Below are 27,906 nucleotides of genomic sequence, written 5' to 3'. Positions count from 1 at the left end.
GCGGGGCGCCGTGCGACGTCGCGGGGCGTGGCGGGCGGTGGTTTCGCGTCTGGCAGGGGGCAGCGATGGGGACGCAGCTCAGCACGGTGAGTGCGGCCCAGCCCGGGCGGCGGCGGCGGGGAGCGGGCCCTGCGCCTCCCGGCAGCGGGCCGCTGGGGTGCCGGCTGCCGGGGGGCTGCGTTCGCGCCCCTCGCTCCCGTCCCGTTCCTCCCGGCGAGGCCTTGAGCGAGCTGAGGCCCCGAGGCCTGGCCGCGGGCGGAGGGAGGGGCGCGGCGGCCCCGCTCTGCCCGCCCCAGCGGCCGCGGGCCGGGCCGGGCCGTCTCCGGGCGCCTGAGCAGAGCGGGGGCCGTCGGGCGGTGCCGCAGGGTGCCCGAGGCCCCTGCCGGGTCCCCGTCCCCCGGGAGGGAGAGCGGGGGTGCCTGTGCTGGGAGCCGCCTGCGTCCCCGCGCCGCGGTGCGGCGGCTCCGGGACCTTCTTGTGGCTGGCGTGGGCTGGGGCTCGTGTGCCAGCGTGGGCACCCGCGGCTCGTGTGCCTGGGGTAGCGAGCCTGTGTTGGCTGCCGTGGCGCGGGCGGTTTTCTTCTCTCGGTTCCCGGAGTAGTTCCTCGGTGTCCGCGCCGAGGGCCTTAAAGCCGTAAGCCTGCTGTTGCAGTGGAGAGCTCTTTCGGGATCGTGTCTGCCGAGCAGTGGGTTTGCAGCGGTGTTATCTGTAGCGAGCATCGTTACCCTCTTCAGCGGCTGCCTAGCACATCGTTCCTTTCCACTGATGCACCTGCTCAAACGTTTCTGGCTCTGGATTTGTGAGAGGAGCCGGACGGAGGTAGACGCGACATACGTGTTGGCCTACAGCTGCTTATTGGGTTGCTTGAACAGAAGAGGATGAGGCAGATGCTAAACCTGCAGGAGTGAAGAAATGCCCGTCCCTTAATCCTCTCATCGCTTTCTAAAACGGATGAGAAGAATGCTTAACTGAAGTCACTTAAAAATAGGGTTTGAATGAGGAAGTGGGAGAGGGGGGATTGCAGCTGAGGGTACAAGATGCTTCTTGCCAAAGCAGCATTTGGTTTGTGTGTTTGTAGGGCTGTTCAGTGATGGATTCCTGCCGTAAGCTTATGCGTTTAACTGTGTTTTGCTCACCACGCCCTAGTGGAAAGGACTGGCAATCTCGATGCTATGGCTTTTCTCTTTCTTGTGGCCTTTTTGTTATCCTGCAGAGGTCTGTTTCCATTAATAAAAATTCTGCTCAGTTACTTATTTTATGATCTCTGTTAGCAAAGATTTGTGCAACTGGAAACGATGAGTCACCAGATCTTCATTTAGTGATTCCTGGCCTTATGGTCAGCCAGCCACTCCCTCTGCTGCTGTAGATCTGACGCGGCTTCCGTGGTTGCAGTGCAGTTATCTTCATGAGTATCTTGATATACCCTGTGGTAAGAGTATATAGATCACTTTTAACCCATAGAATGCATTCTTAGCAAGGGTAGGTTTTTGTAATCACTCAGCCTTCAGTTCTTCCCTTTTTTCCTGCCCACCAGCTGATACCTTCTGAGTAAGGAACTAAAACAGCTATCTGAATTAGTGGGTGTGCTGTTTCTTTCCAGGCTAAATCCCATGAGGCTTTTGCACTAATTGACCATGAATAACAAATTGCCTTCCGCAAGGCTAACACTGTGTTGAAAGTATTTGTCAAAATTAAACTACATTCTGTTCCAATAGACTCGGGTCTGGTGCGTGACTTCGAAAAGTTATGGTTATGCACATTTGGGGAAAGAGTGTGTTAATCTCATTTATTGAACAGCTGTGGTAGTTTTCACTTGACATCTGATGACCCAGAAATTATTTGCAAAGATGGGAGAAAACATTTATCTTTCCACGCAGGTGGAGAAGCTGACTTGCACAGATGATGTTTTGAACTCCACTCTCCTCCTGCCTTCCTGATCATGTTACTGACATACGTCAGTGTTGAAGTTGGGACTGAGCCTAAGTTTTTGAATTCCCGTTTTCAACTGCAATTTTGCTAGACCACAGCTGCGCTTTTTTTGGTCTGTTTTAGGCAGTTACATCTGTAAATGGAACTAGTTTATTTTAACATATTAATGTCTTGTTTGAAGCGTCATCTGCTGCAGATACAGTTTGCATCTATACCAGGTCTCAATTCACCTGTTGCAATTCTCAGTAGGGAGTTTATCTGCTGCTCTCTCACTTCCTTTAGCAACTCCACTCCCTCCCCCCTGTTCTATGACTCAATAACAAAAGTTCTTCCTGGAGCTGCAGTAATCTGGTGGATCTGCAGGAATTAAGGAATAATATTCCTGTAAACTTCAGCTTCTTCAGAAGCAACCTGTGTGGAGATCTTTCAGTATTTTCAAATAAAAGTGAAAAATGAAATGTGTATGTGTGTATGGCATGATGTGCTTTCAAGCTGTACCTACTAGTGTTGATATATTTTAAACCTGTACAGCAGCATTTTAAGAAAAGAGAGTTTATGCTATCCCTTTTTTTCAAATTTTACACTTGCCACAGTTTTAGTAGTAATAATGTAGGACTTTTTATAGCCTCCTGAGAACTGTCACACTGGTGGAAATGTGCTTCTAAAAGACTGGTCAGGTCCCTTTAAAGTGAAATGAAAGTGAAAGTTAACCAGGCAGGAGTTTGAGCTCTTTCAAAAATTAGTGCATTGTATGCAATCTTGAGTATTTGTTGCCTTTTTTTTTTTTCCCCTCTCTCCCCTCTGTTAAAGCACTGAATAATAAGTTACGGAGTTGGAGAGGATTTTTATAAGTAGTTCTTCAGTGTATTCTCCTGTCCTAAGTTAGGACCAAGTCTGCTTACACAGGTGACTTTGTAGGCTGTTGTAGTTCTTACCTAACCTCGCAAGCATAGGACTGTCCCTGGGAACAGGCACTAGAAACGAAGGCACGGGCCTCTAGCTGAGCATGATCCTGGCAGGCTCTGCACTTGAGCTCTGTGAGTGACGCATCTTCAATCCCATAGACCCACCAAGCGCCTGAGGCGTACGGCGCTGGGCTGGGGAGGTGACGTCGTCCTTCTGTCTTGTCCGCTCAGCTGTCGTTGCAGCAGCGTGGTCTCTTCTGTGCTTTCCTGGGCTGGTGTGACCGCTCGGTCTCTCCTGGCTTGGCAGCCTGTTTGTGGTGTTGGGGATGGAGAGGGTGCTGTGGTGTGGGGGCATAACCTGCTCCCGTCTTCTGGGGCTTTAACCCTGGGGGTGAAGCTTATCCCTGCAGCAGGCTACATGACCATGTCTTCATCTGCCTCTACGTGCTGTGATGTAAAAGGCCCAAAGCAGTGGTGCACGTTAGGTGATGTGGTTGAGGGGCCTGTCTGCGCCTGCACGCACCGAGGAGCTCAGAGGCACAACGGTGGGTGGGTGGGGAACCGGGGTGATGCCCTGACCTAGCTACTACCAGGCCCATCACAGGAGAGCAGCCAACTTGTGAAGGCTGGTCTGTGCACGCGAAGGAGCACAGAGATGCTGTCAGGTGGGGGAGCCCCAATAACCCACTCCCAGAAATGAGCCCCAGCCTTCCTAGAGCTGTCTGGGGGAGCCATTGCCCCGTGGGCCAGGGGTGACCCCTGTCTGCACACATCAGTGGGGGGCTGGCTCCCCTTGCAGGCGGGGGGGGACATGGGATGCAGGGGTTGAGCGCGTGGCGTTGTGAGACGTTTAGGGGAGGAACCAAAGGCAGGGATCGAGGCCATTTGGGGAGGAACAAATGTGGGGAAAATAAAAGGATAAAGGGATAAAAAGGACTGACTGTGTAAACAGGTCTGCTGTGTGTGTACCCTTGTCTGGCTGTGTCCTGCAACCCGTCAGCGGAGTCTGTCCCGTGTCCTCATTAAACTCCTCCATGGCTGCCTTCCTGGGGAAGGGACGCTGTTCTGCACGCACGTGTCTGCGTGGAGGTGTAAGCAGCAGTACCTGGAGCCAGATGGTGGGTCGGAGGGCCTGTGTGTCTGTGGTGCCAGCACCCAGCATGAGTGTGTGATGGCTAGCAAAGATCAAGACGGACTAGTCAGGAAGTAGGCGAGGTGGCCTGGGAGGCAGGCTTACGTGCATCTCTGAGGGTGAGACCACCGAAGGCACTGGCCGCTGGAGGAGGCCACGGGTCCTGGCCAGTTGCCAGAGAGACAGTGGAGTCTGTGGTCAAGTGTGAGACCCCCAGTTACTCGGCGGTCCACAGCACACATGATGGTGTATGAAGGGGTCTGTGCAACAGCGGCTTCTACATCCAGATGCCAGCAACTGGGGAGACTGGAGTCTGGGGACAGCTGCTGCGAAGACTAAGCCAGCTACTGCTGGATCCACCTCGTACACATGCGGGTATGTGTATTTCCCAATAATGGACCTTCATCAGTCAGGGAGGGGAGCAGGATGAGGCCATTGATACTGTTTGTGTGAGCATCTGTCTGTGTTGATCAGTGTGGCCAGCCACGTGTATATTTGGGCACGCGTTGTGTATGCGTGTCCGTGTACATGCCTGCTCAGCCTTGCTAATGGTTGGACCTGGGGACGTGGAGCTGTGACAGCCTTGTTTCTGTCAAGCCGTGGGGTTTGGTAACCCTCTGCTGGTATGCCAAGTGCCTCAGGTATTCATAAAGCAAATCTGTCGGTTACACTGGCTGGTGTTTTTTTAATACTTCCTCCTCCTGCTCATATCAGTACAAAGAAACACATTTTTTGGTGGTTAGATTGTCATGTCATACTACCATCTTCCTTCTCCCCAAAATAACTTTCTCTTGTTATACACACGTGTCTTAACACTCTTTCTGTATTGCTGCAGTTGGGTTGGCTTGTGACATACCCAGTACGGTTTATCTATGCCACCTTCCTGAGGCTGTTCAAGAATCCCCATCCTGCGATTACTCTGAAGGATCCTGAACTGAAGTATGCGTTGAGGCTGATTGATAAGGAGGTAAGTGCATGTACAGTGCTAAGCATGATTTCCATGGATACTGTGAAATCCTTATGGCATCTTAAATCTTGGGTAATGTTGCAGCAGGGCAAATACTTGTATTTTAAGGAAAGGACTTCTTTCTAGATGTTCCTTGCCTAGTATAAGTGGGTTCTGCAAGCAGTTTGTTTCCAAGCAAGTTAGAGAGGAGAATGCTGCTTTAGAAATGACCAAACTCATAGTTTCTGTCAGGTGTGTCTCATGTCATGGAGTATATCAGCAAAAATTCCTAAACTGCACTACTAGATTGGCTATGAGACAGAAGTCATGCTGTCAGGCAGAGCAGGCAGTTTTTTCATGGTCAATAGCATTCAGCATAGTAGTTGTCAGAACTATGTTGATACTGATTCATGTTATTGGATTTATGTACTCTAATGTGTTACAGGAAGAAGGGTGTTTAGATGGTGTAGTCCTGACAGCACCTGAGCTGTCTCAGCTTCTTTTTCTCTGTTAAAAGTAGAAGCTGTTCTGCACCTCCTGGGCTGCTCAGCTGGGTTTTTAGAGGAAAGCCATGACCCTTCAGGAGTTGGTAACTCAACTTGCGGGAAGGGGACCAAAGCCATGAAAGGTGAAAAGTCCAGATTTCCCTTGGATAAACTCACCATCAAATGCATGAGAGAGAAATCTTTGCTTTTCAAGATATATTTAGTGTTGACTTTTTAAGTCAATGAGCTAGTCAAAAAGTTATCAGAAGAATTTCAATGAGAAGCACTTTGGACTGGCACAGAGCTTTGTTTGAGGTATAGGGAGTGCACTGATAGCTTGGCTTTCATTTGTTCTAAGAAAACTGTCATTACTGTCATTCCGAGTCCTAGTTTCGTGGGAACTGAAAGCTTCCTCATGGCTTGGGCTGGGTGGCATTACTGAGTTTATTTCCTGTGTGTACTTACTGAATTTATTTCTCATATGTACTGCAACAATGCTGTTATTATATACTCCCCACTTTCTCGTGAGATCTGTAGCACGTGGTTGCAGGTACAGTCTGCCTGACCTGCAGGAGGGGAGGGAAGCTTGAGGCACTGCACATGCTTCTGAGAACCAAGCTACTTGCAGGTTTCTGCTAGTTTGTAGCAGAAGAGAATTCACAGTTCACTTGATTTTTTTTTTGCTAAATACTGATTTTCTTCTCACTCTTTTTATTTTTTATATGCTTTTTTTAACCTTGGAGGAACAGCTCTTACATAACCAGGTCAAATGCTGCTGCAAGGGGTACCTTGATCAACTGAGAATATTGACTGATGGATGTTTGTAATTTTTTGCCTAAATGGGAGATGTGTCCTGGAAACAGAAGTTAATTTTGAAAAATAATAATTTGGTGCAGTAAGTGCTAGTAGTTTCTAACATCCTGCCAAAAATCTGGTGCAAACACTCTGATCTTTGGTACTAAACTTCTCAACATTACCATATCCACCTGTCAGTGAAAGATGAAATTAGTCAGAGTCTTTCTGACATGGTTCAGTTTGTATTTTACAAGCTATTAAATTTGAAGTAGATGAGAACTGTAATCTAAACCCACCTGTCATTACACAAAAACGTTTTAACTTGGGAGAAGAATCGTGGCTCTCGGTGTGGTTGTGGACCTTACTCAAGACATCTGTGTGGTTGGCTAGAGTTTACCTTCCATTGCAAGAGGAATTTCAGTACGCTGGTTTTGCCTTTACCTAGTGCCCAGCCTAGCTAAAGGCCCTCATATTTTAAAAGTTTCTGTTATTCCTGTTACCATGTTGATATCTATTCCCTTTTTGTGACTGTGAAGCTGCTGGTACCTTCACTGGCAGAGCACCAAAACGTTTTGTGTTTAAAACAAAAAATGAACAAATGAACTCCCTGTTGTGGGGGTTGTAATTTTTAACCTGATGTATTTTGATGATACAGTTGAGAGTATGGCCTTACGGAAAGATTTTTTAGTGGACTGTGGCCCAAGCAAAGGAACAAGAAGCTTGACCAGGAAGGGAGGTGGCAGGAACTGCTTAGACTGATTTCACAGCTAAAGAAAATGGGCTGGTGGTGGCAATGGAAGACCAAGTTGCGTGTACTGGGCTGCCGTACAGCAATACACGTATGTGAAATCTCAGAAGGATTCCACAGTTACGTAGCAACAGTTTTTAGGTGCCTGCAGTCTAAAGTTTGAAAAGCCGTGGTCTAGAGAATGCCTAGTTTGACATCTAAGTATCTTTTAACACAGTTTAGATTTTTGTGTATGAGAGCTGGAAATCGAACGCACCATGTTGTTGACCTGTTGCGAGCAGAAGCCTTTCTTCCTCTACCCGCTGTCTGCCTTTTACCCACCAGCTGAAATGTTAACATCTGCCCAAATTGGGTATGCCATACCCCCTGTCTGTTGAATGGAGAAATAGGGGTCACAAGGCTGCTTTCTAGTGTTTTATCATAGGAAAAAACTGTCATAATATGGTTAGGTGTGCTAATTTATTTTATGCCTTAAAAAAGCTGACAACCTCAGTTGTTTTTTTTTGTGATGGTAAGCATAATTCCTGTGTTGCCTTTCAGTGGCTTCAGCAAAGCACCAGCCTGCAAAAACTGTTCTCCAGCTTTGCATTTGCAGTTGCGAGTGTGGAAGACTCCACAGCACCTGCTACTTGAGACAGAAATGCGTGCTGGTATCTGGAGGCCAAGGGCTTCGGCTGCTGCCAGATGATGGCATTGGGGAATGCAGTGGAGATGCCCCCATACTGGAAGTGGCTTCTTTGTCCTGTTTTAAGGCTGTCTTTAATCTGGCCTTGACTAACAACTTGCTGAATGGCATGCTCAGTGTCTTGGCCACTTGGCCAAGCTATCTCAACTTTAATTCATGAGATGATTAACTGGGAATTCAGAACTTTGTTCTTTCTGCATGCTGTTGAAGACAGCATTTTAAAAGATTATTGGCAAAATCGAGCTTTGAAGTAGTGAAGCTGGTGCTGAAATTTCTATACAGAAACAGCAGCGGTCAGTGTGAGAGTAGCAGCGTTAAGTCCACATTAGCTGTCATTCTAGTGGAATTTTCAATGGCAGTTACTGTTCCTAAATAGACATAAGTACGGAGAAGCCCTTTTTAGACTGCTACTCGGTTCCCTTCTTTTTTCTGCATTTACCTTAAAATGATTTATTGTGAAGAAAATTTCATCGGTGTGACCAGAACTCATAAGGGAAGACTAGATGAACTGTGATGAGAAAGGAATCTGTCTCCATTGGTTACTTTAAAAACAAAAAAACAAACAAGAAAAGGGTTACAATATTTTATGTGATGTTTATGAAATTTTCTCTAGAAGGGATGTTATGTCCCATAGGGCTTTAAAAAAAGAAAGTAATTGGATGAGGCATTAGGCTGTATGCTGTTTCTGTCTTTTTTTGCTGTCTTTTCAGTCCCATGAATGTGACCTGATTTTTAAGAGATAAAAATTACATAGTATAAGAAATAACATTTTATTTACTCATTACAAACATTTTATTCAAGCTATGACTTTCCTAGTAAAAGATTAGAATAATTATCCCAGCTGGACTCCATAATACTTTTATAATGAAGTTCTTATTTAGATAGAGTGTTCTTTTCAATTTTAGTTAAGAATTAATTCAATTTTTACAGAGAAAATATTTTTAAGGCTCTTAGCATAGCAAAGGGGACCAGGTTGCTACTTCCTGATTTTCTTGACATCCACTACTGTTGTCTGAAATCATCTACATTGAAATGGTTAATTAATCTGATTTTGAGACATCGAAATCAAAATTTTTGGCCTTGAACTCCTGCATATTTAAACTTTAAATGAGAACTGAAGAACTGATTAATTTTTATCTTGTGGCCTTCTCACAGAAGGCAATGTAAATGTTCATACTACTGAGAAAGTTATTGTTTAGTCTTAATCTGTATATAAGTATTTTAGGTTTTGTTATTCACATTTAAATATACATCAAAACCGTACCGTATTTGCATTTGTCTGTTTTATTTCTATTTCTACTTCTGTATTACTTCTCAAAATATTTTGAGATAAATTTAAGTTTTCAGGGAGTTTGAATGAAAAGTTGACCTCTGCTGGATTGCTGTTTTCAGAGGAGTTCATATTTGCATTATGCAAAAATCTCAGTTAGGATGCTGCTCTTCCCAAAATATTTAATCCTGCAGGAAGCCAGACTAGCGTAACGGTGTTACAAGTGAAATCACAAACATTAAATCCTAACAACATAGCTTATTGTTCTTTTTATTTTCCTCTTTCAGGAAGTTAGTCATGACACAAGAAGATTTCGATTTGCTCTCCCTTCCATAGATCATGTTCTGGGTCTGCCTGTAGGTACGTTCTGACTTTCCTTACTGAGATGTGTTGTTAAGCATACTATAAGAGATTTTGTGGGGATTTTTTTCCTACATTTTGAACTGTTGAATTTCGAATACTGTCCACATGGCTTGAGCCAGTATTTAGAGCTTTGCAAAATTATCCTCATGCTGCGAGTCATCTGCAGGATCTGAAATCTTGTGTACTTACAGAGAGTGTACATCCAGCTTGTTTCTGTAAAGACAGTAGACTGGTCTTTACTTGTATTTTTCCAGTCTCGACTTCCCAGTGTGTGTTATTCCTGTGGTGCTTGGTCTCTGTGGTGCCTTTCCATCCCCTGAGGCAGTGCGCTCAGCTGCTCCTCCTCTAACACATGCGGTTTACCAGATGATCTGCTCACTTCTGAATTTGCAGCCAGTCTCATGGAACTTCTTAATCACCATGGGGTGGATGTTTCCTTAGGCCTTGCCATGTGGCGTGTTGCCTTCCATAATAGCTTAGTGCTATTGTTTCCTACTGCTTATATAAAAAGCATTTAATTGTGGCTTGTGTTTAATAGGGACTTCTGCCTTAAGAACCTGTTGCAATGATCTGTGGATCAAGTGCTTCGCGGTACTCCTCAGCACCTTTCCAGCATTACAGTCCATTGTGTTTAGGTTCCCTCTTGTTTGGGATATATTATTCTCTTGATCCTGTTAAGCAGCCATGAGGGCAAAGCTAGTTTCCCTCCCTTGCCCTTAATGAATATTGAGGAGTGAGTCATTGTTCTTGACCTACACGCCAACAGAAAAGGAGCCGTCTGGGGTGAATTTGGCCTGCGGGATGCCACGGCTTCCTCCAGTGTTTTAGTAAGGTCAGGGCAAATCAGCCAGTAGTTTCAGCGTAGCCCGAGGAGGTGCGTGCCTGCCCCGCACAGTCCCGGGAGCAGCGCAGTCGTGATCTCAAAGGTGCTCTGCACGGGCTAACCTGGGGGTGACTGAGGGGGTGGTTTACTGGGCAGACTGGGGAAGCAAAGGTGGCTGAAGGCTGGTGAGGGTGGTAGCAGCAGCTGGGAGCAGCAGGCTTGGTAGCCGTGGGACAGATACTGGCCTGGATGTTTAGTCCAGCCCCAGCATTTCGCTTTTACCACCGGCTGGAGCGTTACAGGAAAGAAGGCGATTCACTCTGAGGGAGAGTGGGATTGTGTATGGCCCCATGCGGAGGCTGCCAGCTGCTGTCCTGTCAGTGTGGGTGTCCTCCTTTCAGCTGGGGTAGAGTTTTACTTTGTTTCCTGATTCTCTCCCCCATGCCACTGGGTCGGGGGGAAATGACTGAGTGGCTGCGTGGTGCTTAGTTGCTGGCTGGGGTTAAACCACAACAGTAAAAGCGTAAGGCATGTTTGCCCTTTGGGAGGAGCACCTTCTTTGAATTTGTACTAACTCGTGACGCATGTCCCAGCAGCGGTCCCGTCTGCCCAGTTTCACAGTCTGCAGTGGCTGATTCCAAGGCCACCCCTCCTCCCTGGAGGAGGAACGAGAGGCTGCTCCTGTGGCTCCCCTCAGGTCTTCCCTGGCAGCAAACGTGTGCTGCCAGATGTGTGTAGGCTTTGCTGAGAGGGTTATCTGAATCACCCTTGCATTATGTCCGTGTACAGCTTCAAGCGAGGTATGGTTGCTCATTTCCCAAGTCACCAGGTAGCACATCCTCATTCACCTACTGGTTTGCCTCACTGGCCCTCCAGCTTGGCAAACCAGCTCCCAGTAAAACCTCCTCTTTGTGTTCCCGTAACAGGCAGAGGAGCTGCACCGTCTTTGGAGAGCTGCATTCATCTTGAGAGATAGTTTGTTCTGTTGACCTGGTGGTGATAAAATAACAAAAACCAAATCCCCCCCCTAGGTATTCTTCATTTGGGTCTCTTCAGGGTGTTGGAATTTTGTAGGAAAACCTTTCAGAGGTGTTAATTTTAGGGTTTTTTTCATCAGAAACATAGACATTGAGAAAAGAAACTATTGTAGAGAGTTCAGTGAATGTGTGACATTGAAACGTGATCGCTACATTCGAATGTTAAGCTGGAGGAATAGCAGGGTTAGAAAAGTGCTTTATGTCTAGGCAGCCTTAGCAATGGCAGCTAGAAGGCTTCCTGGTAGACATGAACTATCTGTGGTCAAAGTAAGAACAGTTACAAACATAGCTGTAACTAAACTGTAACAGTTTATAACTAACGTTAATAAAGAAGTGTGAACAGCACTTGACGGTTTTCCTCTCCTTTGTCCTTTTTACGTGTCTGTACGGGAGAGACATATCACATCTTTTGCAAGATCTCACTTACAGTTAGGGCTTTGGTAAATGTAAATGCATGAAGCTGTCGGAACAGATATGACTGACATATAAAATTAGCACTGGAGTTGTCTGCCCTTCCAGGTTGAACCTGTGCAATGATTAACAACTCTTCCAATGCGTTACAAGGACAGGAAAACGAGAGAGGAAAAAGTGGTGCCCCCAAAAAAAGTAATTAGGAGAACTTTGAGACTGTGTTTGCAGTCTGTGCCAACTCAGTACAACTCTACTGAAAGAAAAATCTTCTGAAAGCAGACTGCTTTTTTTCTTCCCTGCGTACAGGACAGCATATCTACCTGTCTGCACGGATTGATGGAGCTCTGGTTGTCAGACCTTACACTCCAGTTTCCAGTGATAGTGACAAGGGCTTTGTGGACCTTGTTGTCAAGGTGAGAATGTCATGCTCCTTTACCAGGCTGGGCAACTTCTGAGCCCACCTTTACACTTGCAGTGCTATGTGTAGTCTGATGTGCTGCCTTCTGTTCAGGTATGTGCCACTGTGGAGTTCCACTATTGTAACACGTGATCTGCAATTACCTACAATCCATATGGCATTTGCAAGCACTTCTTTAGTGAGTGTGTCTCATGAGATGCTGCATGATTTTCTGTATTTGCATACTGCAGTTTTCCAAAATCTGTAGACCTGCAGATGTTCACGCACTTTATTAATCCTTCTGAAATAAGGAATTAACCTTGCCTGAACTGTCAGCTTCTTCTGAAGCTAATGTAATATGGGCATTATGATCGTTAAGAGCGGTGATCATTATCATTACCGATCCAGACAGTATGAATGAATGATTTAATTGGCAAGAATATGATTGAGTCTTGTGATAATGTCCTTTTGTTTTGTCTCTTGGTAGCTAGACTAAGCAAATATATTTAAAGCTGACAGGAATTTAAAACCTGAATATCTGCACTGGATTTCCTCTTAGAATTTTACTCCTAAGTTTTTTTCTTCTTCACAACTAATAACACTTTATTTGTTTATTATGAAACTAGACATGAATTTGCCTTTTACTACCTACTTACCTTCATGAGTATGGCGTTGCACACAGAAGACATGACAAGGGAAAAATTTAAATATTTGACTCAGAAATGTTTCACAAGACTCCTTCTTCGCATTGTGGCTCTCCATGTATGCAAATGGTGCTGTTCTTGTAAAAGTGTAGCTAGTCTCAGCTTGAAGTCTTTAACACCCATGTGATTTAAAACAAACCCCAGCACAGTTCCAGCAATGTAACTACACCCACTGATACCTGTTGGTGTTGATTCAATTAGTTGGTATCCACTTTTTTGGTTACTCTAACTTTGAGGTGCAAACAGTCGTCATCCCAAGAAGGTGGTTTGGGTATATCCCTTTGCAACTGAGCTGTCAGGGATCTCTCTCAGAAGTTTTTCTGTTTGCAATCACAGTGCTGGGTTGTTTGGTTTTTTTCTGCCTTTGTTTTTTTTCCCCTTTTGAATTTGGGTGTAAATCATGCTGATCGTTTAGATATATTTTCTATGTTACAGAAATACAATGGAGAAATTGCCAGTCTGTGTCCAATCTGATCAAAATTAGGGCAAGACTGGCATTTTAATCTTTTTCAGAAAACTCAGTGCTTCTGTTTTATTGTCAGTCAAATCTGCATTGCTAGTGTTTTTTATGTACTGATTGTATTCTTTGCATGAGGATTATGGGTACCTAAATATTTAAAGGGCAAATGCTTGTCTTTGAGCTGTGAGATTAATTGCTTCATTGTTATTTTTAACAGATCTACTTTAGAAGTGTCCATCCGAAGTTTCCTGATGGAGGGAAGATGTCTCAATACCTAGACAGCCTGAAAATAGGGGATACTATTGACTTCAGAGGACCAAGTGGCCTACTTGTCTACAAAGGAAAAGGCAAGACTGACTCGGAAGATATGGTTTATCCAGAGTAAACAATACAGAAAAAACATCATAAAGTAGTAGTAGCACTGGTCACAGTTTTTTTTGGCTGGGTTCAAGTTTTTATAGAATCATAGTATCATAGAATCGTAGAAGAGTTTGGGTTGGAAGGAACCTTTAAAGGTCATCTAGTCCAACCCCCCTGCAATGATCAGGGGCATCTTCAACTAGATCAGGTTGCTCAGAGCCCCATCCAGCCTGGCCTTGAGTGTTTCCAGTGATGGGGCATCTACAGCCTCCCTGGGCAGCAACCTGTTCCAGTGTTTCACCACCCTCATCACAAAAAATTTCTTCCTTATATCTAGTCTAAATCTGCCTTCTTTTAGTTTAAAAGCATTACCCCTTGTCGTGTTGCTACAGGCCCGCTAAAAAGTCTGTCCCCATCTTTCTTAAAAGCCTCCTTTAAGTACTGAAAGGCAGCAGTAAGGTCTCCCCGGAGCCTTCTCTTCTCCAGACTGAACAACCCCAACTCTCTCAGCCTGTCTTCATAAGAGAGGTGCTCCAGCCCGCTGATCATTTTTGTGGCCCTCCTCTGGACCCGCTCCACCAGGTCCATGTCTTTCCTGTGCTGAGGACTCCAGAGCTGGATGCAGTACTCCAGGTGGGCTCTCACCAGAGTGGAGCAGAGGGGCAGAAAGTCTGTGGCTACGTTTTGATTACACATACTGCATAAACGGGACCTCAGCTATCACCTCTATTTATTATTTGGGCTGATACTCTCGGTATACTCACGCTCTCCCACTAGACATGGGGATTCTTTTCTGTTGTTAGCATCTCTGCACAAAGGAAACTTCTAGAGTCTTAATTAAGTCAACAGCCATCTTGAGGGGGATTGTTATGTGACTATTGAAGTGCTTGTTATTGATACTAATCTCATGGAAGGGAATTCGCTCCCTGCTTATATGGACACAGTTTATACACTGATAAAAACACTTGGTATATGCGCTGTGCAATGCTAATTTCCCAAGTGAAGATGAATGTTATCAGTGGGAAGTACTTTTTTGCCAATATGAAATATCTCACTTTGGCATAGTGCAGCCACAAATGTGTCACAAAAGCCTTCTGGCAGTTTTGTAAGCAGCAGAACTCAGAGATGTGGTTTTCCAGAGCTTTGTATATTGTGTTCATGTTATCCTGGATGAAGAGAGGTGTGAATACAACAAATACATAATTCTGGGCAATTTCAAGCTCTGTCAGATTTGGCTGAAACTGGCAAATCAGCTCGAAAAGAGGAGATAAACATACAAAAAAATACACCCTGCATATTTCAGGTTTTCCCTTAAAATAATCTACATGGGGTAAAAAAACCTCCCTGAGCAGATTAATTCCTTTGTGTAGAACTGTTTCCAGAATCTGGGCTTCTGAATATCTCTGGGGGTGTGGAACATGAGCAAATAGAAGTACAGGTAGTGATGGCTTGATGTTATGGTCAGGAGTAAGCAATAACCCGTGTTATCATCACATGTCTTACAATCTCTAACCATGTTCCAGGATTTGTTTTAATTTGTGACTTCTTCACCTTTGTCTCATTTTCTGCTCCTGCTTTACGGAGGGAGAAGGGTGACGGGGCTGGAACAAAGTCAATTAGCTGAATGGGCTGGGAAGGGATCACAGGCGCTCTTTCCTGCTTTCTTCAATGTTTTCCATCAATCTCTGTCTCTCCCCCCTACTCCCTGCCCTCTCTCTCTCCAGGTGAGTTTGCTATTCGGCCTGAAAAGAAAGCTGAACCGGTTACTAAGAAAGTGAAATATGTGGGGATGATTGCAGGCGGGACTGGTATGTATATATAAAGATTAATCCTTGGTTTCTGACAGCTGGTAATTGTTCATATTTTCTCTCGTGCTCACTCATGCTTTCTTTTGCTCCTTCGCATTCTCGCATCATTGACTTGCTTTTCTATTTCAGGGATAACACCTATGCTGCAGATCATTAAAGCAATCATAAACGACAAAGATGACCCTACCGTTTGTCAGCTGCTGTTTGCTAATCAGGTAATTCTGTCTTTTTTTCTTTTTATAAAGTTTTAGTTAACTAACAGAACTCCACTTGGCAAATTATATTCTTGCTGAGAAAGCCTGGTACAGAAGTACAAACTCTGAGGGGAAAACTGAACAGAAACGTTGAAAACTTCCCATAGAAAAGCACTATAATGAATTGGTTTTTTAATGTTACTACGGAAATACCGCTCTCCTCCCAGCTAATGCTTGCTTTCCTGTGTCTTATTGCTCTGTTTCTAATCCAGTTTATAAATGTTTTAAAACTCTACATTCCTTTGTGGAAGTTGTTAATGTTTTGGGCAGACTTTCAAAGCTGTCTTTCTTTGTGAAAACATCAAGGAGGTGCACATGTGTCTCCTTCAGCGATTGTAACTCCCCAACTTTGCAGCAGGGTTTGTATGTGGAATCTTTCTGTTTGAGAACACCTTAGGTGAGGTTAAAATTAACAGTGGTCTCCAGCAGCTCCCTCAGCTATGGAGCTGTGATTCTGCATGGCTGTGTCCTTTCATTTCCATTTCCTCTGTCAGTTCTTTGTGTGTTTCTGTTGCTCTTTGAGATGTATCATACTGCCGTGCTGGACAAAGGGAAGATCTCTCATCCATGGAATCCTTGTGAGAGTTTTCTTGGATGCCCAGGCAAACCCAACACCCCAGGTGTTGTGCTGCTGAACTGCAATGCCCCTTCTTCGCCTGATGTTCTTCTAGCGCTAATCCTTTTGCTTTTAAATTTCTCCATCAAAATAAGTATTTGTTTCTGGATTATGAGCCATTGTTTGTGGTGAACCTCACTTCATGCCTGTGTTTTTTAGCTTCTTTAGGCTCTCCTCTGTCATTCCTTTCTCCTCTGATGTGTGTGTGTCCTCGTTTTCTTTGTACCATATCTGAATTACAAACCAAGATTTTTCTACCCAGAAGCTACGATCCAAGTGCCAACAGATGCCCTGTTCTGATGCTTTATTCCAGTAAGACCTCCTCAAGAGCCCTGCTGGTGCCTTCTGGTGCTGTCTGGTGCGGCTGCAGCAGCTGGTCTCTGCTGAGCCCTAGGAGTTGGCATAAAGTGCAGTCAGTATCAGGGCAAAAGGGCCAGGATTTGCTATGAGTAATTCAGAATGACTACTACAGGGATAGAGCTGCTGCTTTAGCAACCTAGAAAACCTACTGCTTCTTGCAGGGAGGACTTGGGGAACAGTTGCCTGTGTATTAGCAACAGCCTGTGCAAACAAACATCAATACTTGGCTTTGAAGAGTCCTCGTACCCAGTAACTGCACAAATATAAAGCAGCCTTGTGACAAATGGTCAGTCAGGAAAGCCTCCGGACTAGATGTTTTTTAATACTGAATATTTAGATTATTTTTTTTAAATACGTGTTTTGCTGATCTTTTATTTTGGCCTTCCTGAAAGAGCGGTGTTGGATTACAGATGACAATGTATGTGGGCTCATACTGTGCTCCTGACTAGCATGCTTTGAGTTGGTCAGACCCAGTAATAGCTTTTCTGGAACACAAGTAACTGCAGATCCAGAAATAGGTACCTTCTCGGCAATAGTTGCTGGCACATTCTTCCTTACCCCCACAGTTACAGACATAGTGGTGTCCTCAGTGCTGCATTATTAAGGTTGCAGAGGATGGTACCACTTTTAGTCTCTACCCTTTTTCCCTCCTTCCCAAACTGCAGCTGCTGTTACAGGAATAAGGCTTTCTTTTGGCCTTCAATTATGTTGCATCAGGGAGGAGCAGAACTTGATACCCTGGGTAATATTTGTTGTTCCAATCACAACTTGATACCCTTTTGGTTATTTGTTCCACATCCTGTTTAAAAAAACCAAGAAATCTCTGTATGGTGGTGCTGATGAAATTTGAAGTGGCAAAGGTGAAAAACCTGGCATTTTCCTGACTGAATGGCACAGTATGGAGGGGTAGGGAGATACCTGTGTGCGGTCATGGTTATTTTTTGATGAAAGTTTTTTTTGTAATAGGAGTGCTAAAAGAGGGTTTTACTCTCCTGATTCTACCACTACTTCTCTGAACAAAAAGGTTCTGTGTTTTGATACAGGTTTTGCTTTGTTTTATTTTTTAGAGGGAAGGCATTGCGTGGTCAGGATTTGGGAAAGTTATGAATCCTTTTATTAGCTCTGCCACAGGATAGTCATGAAATAACTTGTGTTTGCTCTCTTCAGCCTGTAAAATAGAGTTGAATAATCTGTTCATCTCATAGGTCTGTAGAGTAGCTAATGCTCTGTGGTCATCTGAGGGCTGCACTCAAATGCAGAGCGTAATCGTTGTTTTCCTTACCCTGCAGACGGAGAAGGATATCCTGTTACGTTCCGAACTAGAGGAGATCCAGATTCAGAATCCCGGTCGCTTTAAGTGTTGGTACACACTGGACAGAGCACCTGAAAGTAAGATCTAACATGCTAGTTCCACGGAAGCTTAAGTTATGAGTATAATGCATGTGTTTGACAGGAGACATGCTACGTCTTGTTCATATTTCTGAGCTCCTTTCTTGCTTAATGAATTGTGTCTGAATGCATCCAGTAGCATCACTCTTCACACAGTGATGCACAGAAACTCTTAGATGTAATCAGGCAGTGTTTGCAGCACTACAAAGCTCACCTCAGGTGAATGGCAGTGTGGTGTTCCTTCCATGACTACACCTGAATATTTACCATTATTTACTCTGGAAGGTGACTTTCCTTCTTCCCCACAGACATAAATATAACGTGCTATCTTACTGTCTTGTGTTTAGAGCATGCATTAAGGCAGCTGCAGTGGGAGTGTCAGAGGCACTGTTACCTCACGGAGATGCGGCCAAGTGCAGACACCTACCTAGCTGTCACTGTATGGCAGTTCATGGTAGCTGATCTCCTTCCTAGGCAATGGAATTGGCTTTGTATTAACAGTGTTTCTCAATGAAAATACTGTTCCAGCTTGGTGCAGTCCAGTTTTAAAGATAATGTGATATAGTTGGCTGGTCTAGGTGAGAGGATGAACCAGCTGAATGTGCTTCCCTCAGCTGTGCAAGTTTGAGGAAGAAAAGGCTAAAAAGTTACTGCTGTTGTGAAAAGGTTCAATAGATTCTGTGTCATTCCTTGTCGTTTCCTTTCTTACCATTCCTAATCACACCCACCCACATCAGGCTAGATTCATACTCCTATTCACTGGTAGTTTGGGGTAGAGGAGGAAAAACTATATGCCTTCTCCTACCTTGTGACCAAGAATACACCTCTGGTAGGGTGGGGGGAAGGGTCTTGCTGTGCCCACGGTCTGTTGCTGTCATGTCATCTTCTGCAATTAGTGTTTTGGAATTTCTAATCGCTCTTCCTTTTCTTTGATATATATGAATTGTGAACTGATCTTAGCAGTTGCCATAAAAGTTCCTCCTTAGACCCGCTCAATGCTGTTCTGCAGACTTTCACTACCCTATGTCAAACCAGACCAAACCTGGAAATTTTTGAATAAACCGTGGGAGAAAAATATGTCAGTCTTACTGTGTCCAAAGGTTTGGGTTGGTAGCTTTTTGCATCCAGGGCTGGAGATGTGATGGGTAAACCTGAATCCTAGTATTAACTGATTAGCACCGTGAGTGTTCCAAGCAGGAACAACTTCACCAGCTGGATTTCCCCTAGTGAACTTGTAAACAGTGGGGTAGGGAGGACGGATGTTGTTATTTCACAGTGCTGGAGCTGAAGAGTTTCACCTTCTGTTCACAGCTCTGCTTGAGATTTCCTTGGTGCTTTTAGCAAGCTTTATTAAAAGTTAGCCCTTGTTTTCTCCATACATCAGTTTTGCATCTTAAAAGCAGAGGTGACAGTTTTTCCATGTAGCATAACTGTGTTGAGGACACTAATGTGAGTGGAATGTACAAATGCTACACTCCAGAATGTTACGAAAAAAACCCAGACCCCCACACTTCATTCTAAAGTGACTTGTATTTATCTTTTCCTCCTTTTTCCTTTGTTCCCCTTCCCCTACTTTCTTTTTTTTTTTTACAGATTGGGACTACAGCCAAGGATTTGTGAACCAAGAGATGATCAGAGACCACCTGCCCCCACCTCAAAATGATGTTCTGATCCTCATGTGTGGACCTCCTCCGATGATCCAGTATGCTTGCATTCCCAATCTGGACAAACTGGGCTACACCAAGGACATGAGGTTCTCCTTCTAAAGAAGACTGATAATTCAGTGATCTTGTGTAGAAGGGAAGAAAAAACATTTAATGGGGAACAGTACAAAGCTACAGACATGGCTGATGCACAGTGCTGGGAAGCTACATTTACATTAAAAAATGCTTCATTTTTTCTGAATCTCTGGCAAGTAAGACACTTAAGCTCAACTGTACTAAAACTGTACTGTATGTTGCACAGAAACAACTGTATTGTGGAATGGTAGTCATGCCTAGTGCTTGGCTATATTGTATACTGTTTCAAAGGAGGACAGTTATAGCTGCTTAGGGCAGTAAACACTCATTTACACTTTTTCTTAGCACTGTAATCAAATGGCAGTAATATCCTACTTCCTAACACTGTGCATACCCAGTATTTTATGGTATGAAGTATGAAAATATATGGAATGTGCTGGATTATTCATGTTGCTTATGCCAAATTTTAATACTTACAGAGCTTTTACAGTATGAGGGCCAGGAGTGTTTACCTTGTATGCATAATCTTTGCAACATCAGAAGCTTAAAGAAGATGCTTGTTCAGTTGAAGGGTGACAGTTAACCATTTACGACTGAAGTTGTTCAAGCTGCCTTGTTAATCAAAACAGAGAGGTAGACAGCAGCACAAAATTTGTTTGCTTTGTATTTGGGAATAGCCTCTCAAATGCAAACACTTTTCCAGCTGGTCACAGTTTTCATCCCTGGGCAATGAAAGAAGCTACAGAAAGCAAGCAGCTTTGTGCACTGTTCCACAAATAGCTGGAATTTTTTGCTTGTATGTGTGTGGAATACTGAAAAAAAAAAAAAATACTAACTTTTGCATTTACTTTTGAATAGTGGATGGTGCCATAGGAATACAAAAGCATGTGTTCTGCATGTCCTGTGCAGTGAAAAAAAAAATGCTGGGTGAAAATTTGATCTAGTTTTAGTTTCTTGTTGCCCAGAGATGGATTTGGAACAAAGGGAGCTCAGGTTTCATTGACAGGGTGGGTTTCAGCAGGTAGCCCAGCTTGGGATGCAGTATGTATACAGTCAGGGGACCCGCCTGTGTGTCTTGCTCAGGAAAATCTCCAAAGGGTTTTGCTTGCTAAGGATGCATGGGAACAGCCTTAAGTCACCAAACTGACAGCAAATTCAGATGTTTCACTGAATCTGAAACTGTTTCTTAGATGCTGTTTATTATAGCTCTGATTTTTATTTTTTTTTAAATACACTTTTTTTACAGCAGCCTTTAGTAAACTTAAGGCATCTTGCATGCCAAACCTTCTGCTTCTGAACAGCAGAGATGCTGCTGCGATCAGAGCTGTCCTGCAAGGAATCTATGAAACTAAAAATCTTGCTCTGGTGATGAAATCAGAGTGACTGAAAGGATGTTTAGTCATATATGAAGTAATGTGGATGCTAGTTAGCTACAAGTGTCAGTGTATAATACCACTTTTTTAAAGATTCGGGCAGGTATCTGAGGTTATAGCTTGCCATGTTTTCTCTTGTGTTTGTACAGCAGATGGGTACTGTGCACTTAAAAGGTTAATTTTTCAGCATGAATTAAAAGGAGAAAAAGATACTGCAGTTAATTTAAGGAACCTCAGATGGATACTACTGTTATTAATTTTATTAATTAGATGCTTGCCTCTGAAGTCTTGAATTTTTGATGTGCGCTTCTGAAACTTGTTCTTTAATACTATGCTCCAAAGTTCAATTACTCCTCAAGTGAGTTTCAGTCCCTTTTTTAGGAGGCAAAAAGCAGAAATATGAGAGAAATTATCTTGCTGCTGGTTTATATCACTGTGGGATACCCATAAATTTTTTTCATTATAGTATTTAAAAGTTTTCTTGTAAAAACTCTAGCTGGTTACTCATCAACTATTTTGTATTACATACTCTGCTTATTCAATTACTGGCTTTTTTCATATCTGTGTAAGAAATAAAGTATCTTGCAGGTGAATCACCTGTGTGTTACTGAGCAGAACATCATCTTAAACCTCATAAGAGACAGACTGTAATTGTAAAACACTCTATAAAGTGAAGTTTCAAAAAAAGAGAAAGCATTAGATTTGTTTACCCAAGTGCTTATCTCTTTCTTTTGTTTGAGTTTGGTGAAAACTGTTGTATTTGGTGCTGAGTCAAGAAGTAAACTGTCTTTCTCCCTATCATTCCAGTCTCCTCTTTTTGCCTTTATTTTGTACATCTTCCTTGTGACCATGAGGCCGTTTTAGTAAATAAAAAGAGGGATTTTATATAATCTGCTGAAACAAAACTGTGTCACAGTCCCTTTGGCTTAATGGTCCTGTACTATAGCATTTAAACAAGTTAGCATTAAAGTTGGTTTTATTTTTTTTCCTTTGAGCCAATTCATCTATCTGTCTTCTTACAGAAAATATGAGTATTCTGCCATTTTTCTGGCAGGATGTGCTGAGTACTACTAGCCTTCATGTTATAAAGCAGCTGGGGAAACATGAACCTCCTGCATGAGACGTGTTTCCTGAGAGAAACAGGATTGAAAGGGCTGCTGCAGCTTCAGCTTTACCAGAGGAAGGTCGCCTCCACTTACTTAGCGCTGTGCAAAGGCAGGTATGCCCGTGCCATGAATAGCAAAGGCGTGCTTGCATACAGCGGGGTTTTGGATACTGCTCCTGTTGCAACAGAGGATCCGAGGGGAAGGAGGTGAGAAATGAGCTGGTCCTTAATCTCACTCTTGTAGCTGGGTCTTGAGCCTGTGCTTCTTGGGGTGCCGCAGCAGTGCCAGCTGTGTGTCTGCTGGTCTGTGCTGGTGTTGGCCCTGTCCCAGCCACAGGGGCCAGTGCTGCGAGCAGATCTTGGTTCTGGGCTGCATGTGGTGAACTGGCTGCTTGCCCAAAGCAAGTCCTCACCTGTCCTGCTTCCCAGCTGCCTGTATGACCGAGAGGGGGCTCTGCTTTAATCTTTCAAGGCACTGCATGACAGGTAAGGAAGTACATACTGCCTTAGGGGTTTAATAGTGTTCTCCAAAAGTTTCTGATAAAAATAACTTGGTTTACAGAAAGGAGCCTCATATTGTTCCTGAGCTTTTCTCTTCTTGATCCTGCCTAAGTGAAGAGGAAGAGGAGTGTTGCCTGGGCAAAGCCAGTGCAGCAGCCAGGCTCTCCCTTGTGTTTGTTAACTTCTTAGACATATGCATCGGGTGTGAGTGGGGGAAGAGCAGGACAGGATTGGAGCAGCAGGGATCTGCAACTTTTCTTTCCTGAACAGCCTAACAGGTGAGCAGTAGCATTTGCTTAATGCCTCTGGGGATTGTGCCCTGCCTGCCACCCCACTCCACAGTTTGAATTAACAGAACAGGGTCCTGTTTTTAAACAGATCTACCACAGTCAGCATGCAGCACTCCCAGTGCATCAAACACAATACACCTGCGTCAGGCTGTTCTCCGGCCTGAGCCTGGCTCCCAGCAATGGGCGTTAAGAGCATACACAGGCAGCTAGTTGCAGCAAATTCCTGCAAGTACATGGCATCTAATCAAATCATCTCTGTTGCAACTGCTTGCTTGTGGTGGATGCTATCAAGCAGCGTCCCGTGTTGATCTAACCATAGAACAAGAGTCCTTGCAGCAGTGGAAGGGAAATGTGTGTAGAGCAGGGAGTGGGAGGCAGAAAAGAAAGTGGGGGTGCATTGGTGATGGATCACCCAGGGAGGAAGGGCAGGAGAGGGGTCATGGGGTAGCTGAGGGATGGGACAGCTGTAGGTGAAGGGCCCTGCCAGGCAGTGTCTATGTAGCATACAGCTCAGGGTATGCAGACCATGCTGCCACTTCTGCAACAGGGGAGCAGAAAGGGTGGGGGGTGATGCCAGACACCCGCCTGGAGTAATTAAGGACTGGGACCAAGGGCCCAGGTCATCTCTGCTTGAGTCAGAAGTGCCTGGTGGACCAAGGTGGGGTGGATACCTGTATCCTGTGATAAGCTAATGCTTCTTACATTAAAGTTTCTTTAAAAAGGGTGGGGTAAGGTATTGTGCTTTATTTTCTTGTTAGGAAGACCTACCTGGCTAAGCAAACCAGCCAACAGCAGCTGTGCTGCATGTTTCCTCTTCTGAGAGCCTTTCTTCACCAAGCTATGCTTCCGTGAGCTCTTGAGCTCAACTACACTATAAACTGTACAAATTGTAATAACGTATACATTAGCAAATGGTGTCCAAAGCAAAAAAAAAAAACACCAAACAACCAACCCAACCCCTTCACTTTGCTTTTACTAACCTTAATTACCATGGGATTAAACTGTCTGCGGTCAGCACCTTACCTGGTAAATCAGTATGTGGAGTTATAGAAGCTTGTGGTATGGCTGTGAGTCACCTGAGCTGAGACTCCAGCTTGGCTGAATAAATGAACATGGTCAAATTTACATTGCTAAATACTTTGTTATGCATCTGCACCATTACTAGCCCTAGCACGAAGCCTTGGCCAGTTCCCACCGTTGCTGAGGGCCCAGGCTCCTGAGCTAAAACTCACAAGGCAACGAGGCAGAGTACGGCGCAGCCTGGGCAATACACCCTGGCTCCCAGAATAAACACCAAGCCTGCGTGACATCTCTGAGGTACCAGAGCCACTTTGGAGAGCACAAATCAAACTGGCAACTGCCCCAATGTGTAACTTCCATAGTTCCAACTCCATATAGTCAAGACATTTTGATTTTCCCCTTTCCAACACTGAAAAAGCATGCACAACATCCAAAGGAGAAAGCCCAACCAGTTTTCAGAAAGACAGCAGTCCTACAGAACTGAATAGCTTGAGAGACACACACTAGTTATAAGATACCAATTTAATGCAAAATTAAAGCTTTTCTGCTGATCTTTTATAACCCAATCAATCCTGCTGCAGTATTCGTTATGCTATAACTTTAAACAGGGAAAAAAACCCACCCCAACCTTCCTGAACAGGTGTAGAGTCCTCATGCTCTGCACAGATCAGCATAGCTGTGCGTATTTTCTGTGTAAAACACCAGAACTATCCCCTCAAACCCCTGCTACACACAAAAAATACAATGACACTAGCTCTTTAAAAACAACTGTATCTCGATGAACTATTTCAAAACTAAAAGGCCTCTCTCCTCCATACCCATCTACATTTGTGATTCGGCAAAAATGTCACAGTTCTCTGTATGTTTTTATTTCAGTTCACCTTTCAGCCTCTGTGCCTATGCCATGGAAAAGCTGCGAACAATTCTGGCACTGATGCTGCAGCTTCTTTACGTCCTTTTTCAATGGCTGTGTAAAGAACAGCCTTTATTTCTCAGCTGTTGCAGCTGCCCCATCTTATAACTCAAATAAATAGTAAATAGTAAAATATGCATGAGCTTTTGAAATTATTTTTATTCTGTTAAATAAAATGAATAAAATTACAAGAAAACTACAGGTAGAGGAGGTTTGCACTGACAAAACTATTCTGACAGCTATGAACAAAAAGTGAGTTTACCAGTTTGAAAACTGATCAGGTCTTCTTTCACTGGTTAACAGTGGCTGAAAGCAAGTAATCACAATTGTGCAACCCAAAAGTCTCACTTTGTCCACTGAAAGCTGGGGGGAAATGGAATAAATTAGTCCCTAAACGCAATCAGCTGCTAAGCTACTGAAAGCAAATTCAAAATTAAATAATTCTGCCTCCTCCAGACTTTTGCTCTCTGCTACCAGTGGTCAGGAGCTGCCCCTGCTGCCATGAAAAGCACAAACCCACCAGCATCACCAGGGCCAGGTTTTTGTCTCCTCGGTTGATTTTCCCCCCAAGTTTTCTTTAACACTTGCCCCTGCCTTTTGCCACACAATGACCCGAGACAGCCACTCAGCAAGAACAGGCTTTGTAGCTGGGACCAACCCTACCCCTGCATTTTGGGCACAGCTCCAAGGCCCTCTGTAGCCTGGCACTGAATCTACTTTTAAGGGGCAGGTAATTAATATGTTTCTCATATAGCCCATTTCTATCATGGGGAAGTGCTTTTCCTCTTAGTTGGGAACCAGCTCACTCCTCCAAACCAGCGTTTTTAAGCCCCAGTACTGTCCTTCACATGCAGTGCAAATCTTCTGGGCACCACCAGTACATTTTCTTCTATTACAGACTCAACCTCCTACTGCAGAAAAAAAAAATCTGCCACACAGTAAACAAAGGCTGTGAGTCAAATCTACCATGGCCTCCCAAAGGCTCAGGGTGACAAAGCTTTCATCAGCTCTGGCCAAGACTTAATGTCTGGCGAACAAAATGTTCTGGAAAAATGACATGCCTTCTATAAACCCATTTTTCTGGCAGGTACATCCTGTTGTTTTAAAACCTGGAGAGACTGACTCAGCCTGGCTTCTGCAGGAGCTAAGGGAATGTGATGGGTGGAGGGGAAGGTGGGAAATAAGGGGGTGGAGGGAACGGCATGCAAGAAAAGCGAGAGAGGCAGAGCTGAGCCCCACGCAGCCTCTGGTGCTGGCATGCAGAGAGCCACTGCCATTAACCAGTGGTTTACAGAAAGTTTATGTACACATTGCCCACCTCTTTCGGTCCATTTTTTGCACAAAGGCAGTTTTCCAGCATGTCTTTTGTGGGCAGGAAGCTGTCAGTACTGGTGACAAATTGCCGTAGCGCATCCCTGCCCAAGAGGCAGCATTTTTGCTCCTCCTTGGCAATACTGTCTAGCATGACTCCTTGGATGGCCTTGGGCTTCCCTGGCACATGGAACATGAAGAACAAGCCCAGGCAGTCCCGTCCCACCAAGTGGCAGAACTCCGCCAGCTACTCAAACCTGCTCCTGTTTTGGAAGCACTTGTCTGCCAGCACGGCTTCCCGGCAGCATCCTCCGCCACCGCTGCAGGAGAGCTCAGCCAGCTGTAAAACCTGCACGGCGACCTGGAGTTTGATTTGCTCGTCAGCCCCAGACAGAGTCCAAACCCAGTCCACCCCGAACAGGGAGGACTGCTGCTTGGTCATTTTGCTGGTCACGATACATTCCTCCACTCCCTTTTCCATGCAGAAGCTGATGAAGTTGACCAAAAAGATCTCGCTCAGTGTGTTTGTGGCTGACGGGAATTTGCTCTGAGGATCCACAAACCCAAGACAGTCCTTCAGCCTTTGAGATGCATGGACCACACCTTGGCTGAAGACTTTGCAGATGATCAGAGTTTCAGCCTGGTTCTCTTGGTCGTCCTCGTGTGCGACCTTCTGGCCCATTTTCTGTGCAGGAGGAGGTCGTTTCCGCATGCAGACTGCCTCGGGGAAGTCCCTTCCTTTTCCAGCGAAGGCTTTGTAGGTGCTGGGCTCAGCCAGACCTATTAAACACGCACATGGTTACCGGTTGCCTTCCAGATGAAGGCCACGGCAGCAGTAGAGATGAGCTCTTGGAGCAAGCTGCCGTCCAGCAGGGCAGACGGCTTTCTCCCGGGTGTGTTTCTCCACAGCTGACTGAGCAGCAACCAGCGCAACAGGCCCAGTAACTTTCACACCTACTGAATTCATCTGGGCTTGTTTTCCTTATTGTTAATTCTGGCACCATTGCTTTAGCTGATGCTATCTCATTCCAGTCTGATCTTATCTCCTTTGATCTCCTTTCTAGGACTATTACAGAGAAGCCATTTGATTGGCGCTGGGTGTTTCCTGGAGATGAAACAACCTTTTTCTTTTAATCACGCAGAGAAGGGTGCTGCTGCTGCTGTCAGTGGCATTAGTTGTGCCATGGCAATGCACATGGAATCAGTTGGACTTCTGGCTCAACGGAGAAGCTTGTGCTGTTGCTGCCTGTAACTGGGTTCTCTCAGGGAAGCTTGGACAGTCAATGCATCACCATCCACAACCATCAAATACAGCTACAAATAAGCAAGCTTCCTAATCTCACAAAATCCTGTCTCCCTAGCTGTGAAAGCGGGAACATATATTACCACTACAGCAGAAGCCAGCCCTGTTCAGCTCTGGATGTTGCTGGTGCCAAAATGCACCGCTACGTTCTCTTCATTGGCCCCGGATCCCACCACCATTCTTAAGAAACAGGCTCTGTCCTGCTGAAAGCTGTTCTTCCTCCTCCTCTTCATTCTGAATGTTCACTCATCGAGGATATGTCTTTCTCTGCCCTCTTTACTCTCATTGCTCGAAACATCTTCATTTGATCTCTCCTTCCTTCTGCCTACAGATGTTCTTGTACTCCTGCCAACCCAGAAACACCTTCTCAGGTGCACAGGCTGGTCAGTCCCGCTGCTGCCCTTGGGTCCCTCTCTCTAAGAAACAGATCATGGCCTACATATTGTGTGTCTCTTCTTCCAGAGGTCTTCAAAT

The 27,906-nt window shown here is 44.7% G+C and overlaps 2 protein-coding genes across 3 annotated transcripts; one reads left to right on the top strand and one right to left on the bottom strand.

The window, feature by feature from the left end:
- Positions 1–27: 27 nt before the first annotated feature.
- Positions 28–21,790, top strand: LOC126047926 (NADH-cytochrome b5 reductase 3). 2 transcript variants are annotated; one of them, XM_049822231.1, is made up of 9 exons: positions 28–86; positions 4,802–4,933; positions 9,183–9,255; positions 11,836–11,942; positions 13,308–13,437; positions 15,175–15,258; positions 15,388–15,473; positions 17,778–17,877; positions 19,471–21,790. In XM_049822231.1, exons 1-9 carry the CDS (start codon positions 66–68, stop codon positions 19,641–19,643), a joined length of 906 nt encoding a protein of 301 aa, XP_049678188.1. In that variant the 5' UTR covers positions 28–65; the 3' UTR covers positions 19,644–21,790. The 2 variants fall into 2 exon arrangements, with proteins under 2 accessions (XP_049678188.1, XP_049678189.1); XM_049822232.1 differs by lacking the exon at positions 28–86 and adding an exon at positions 319–819.
- A 4,065-nt stretch (positions 21,791–25,855) lies between these two features.
- Positions 25,856–27,185, bottom strand: REP15 (RAB15 effector protein). The gene is given in 1 exon segment (XM_049822229.1): positions 25,856–27,185. A coding segment is annotated over 1 exon segment (735 nt). The 5' UTR covers positions 26,842–27,185; the 3' UTR covers positions 25,856–26,106.
- Positions 27,186–27,906: the final 721 nt, after the last annotated feature.

The sequence above is a fragment of the Accipiter gentilis genome, chromosome 18, assembly GCF_929443795.1.
Source record: "Accipiter gentilis chromosome 18, bAccGen1.1, whole genome shotgun sequence".
NCBI lineage: Eukaryota > Metazoa > Chordata > Aves > Accipitriformes > Accipitridae > Astur > Astur gentilis.
Note: the sequence above shows the minus strand (reverse complement) of the source record. Positions and strands in the feature narration are given on the sequence as shown.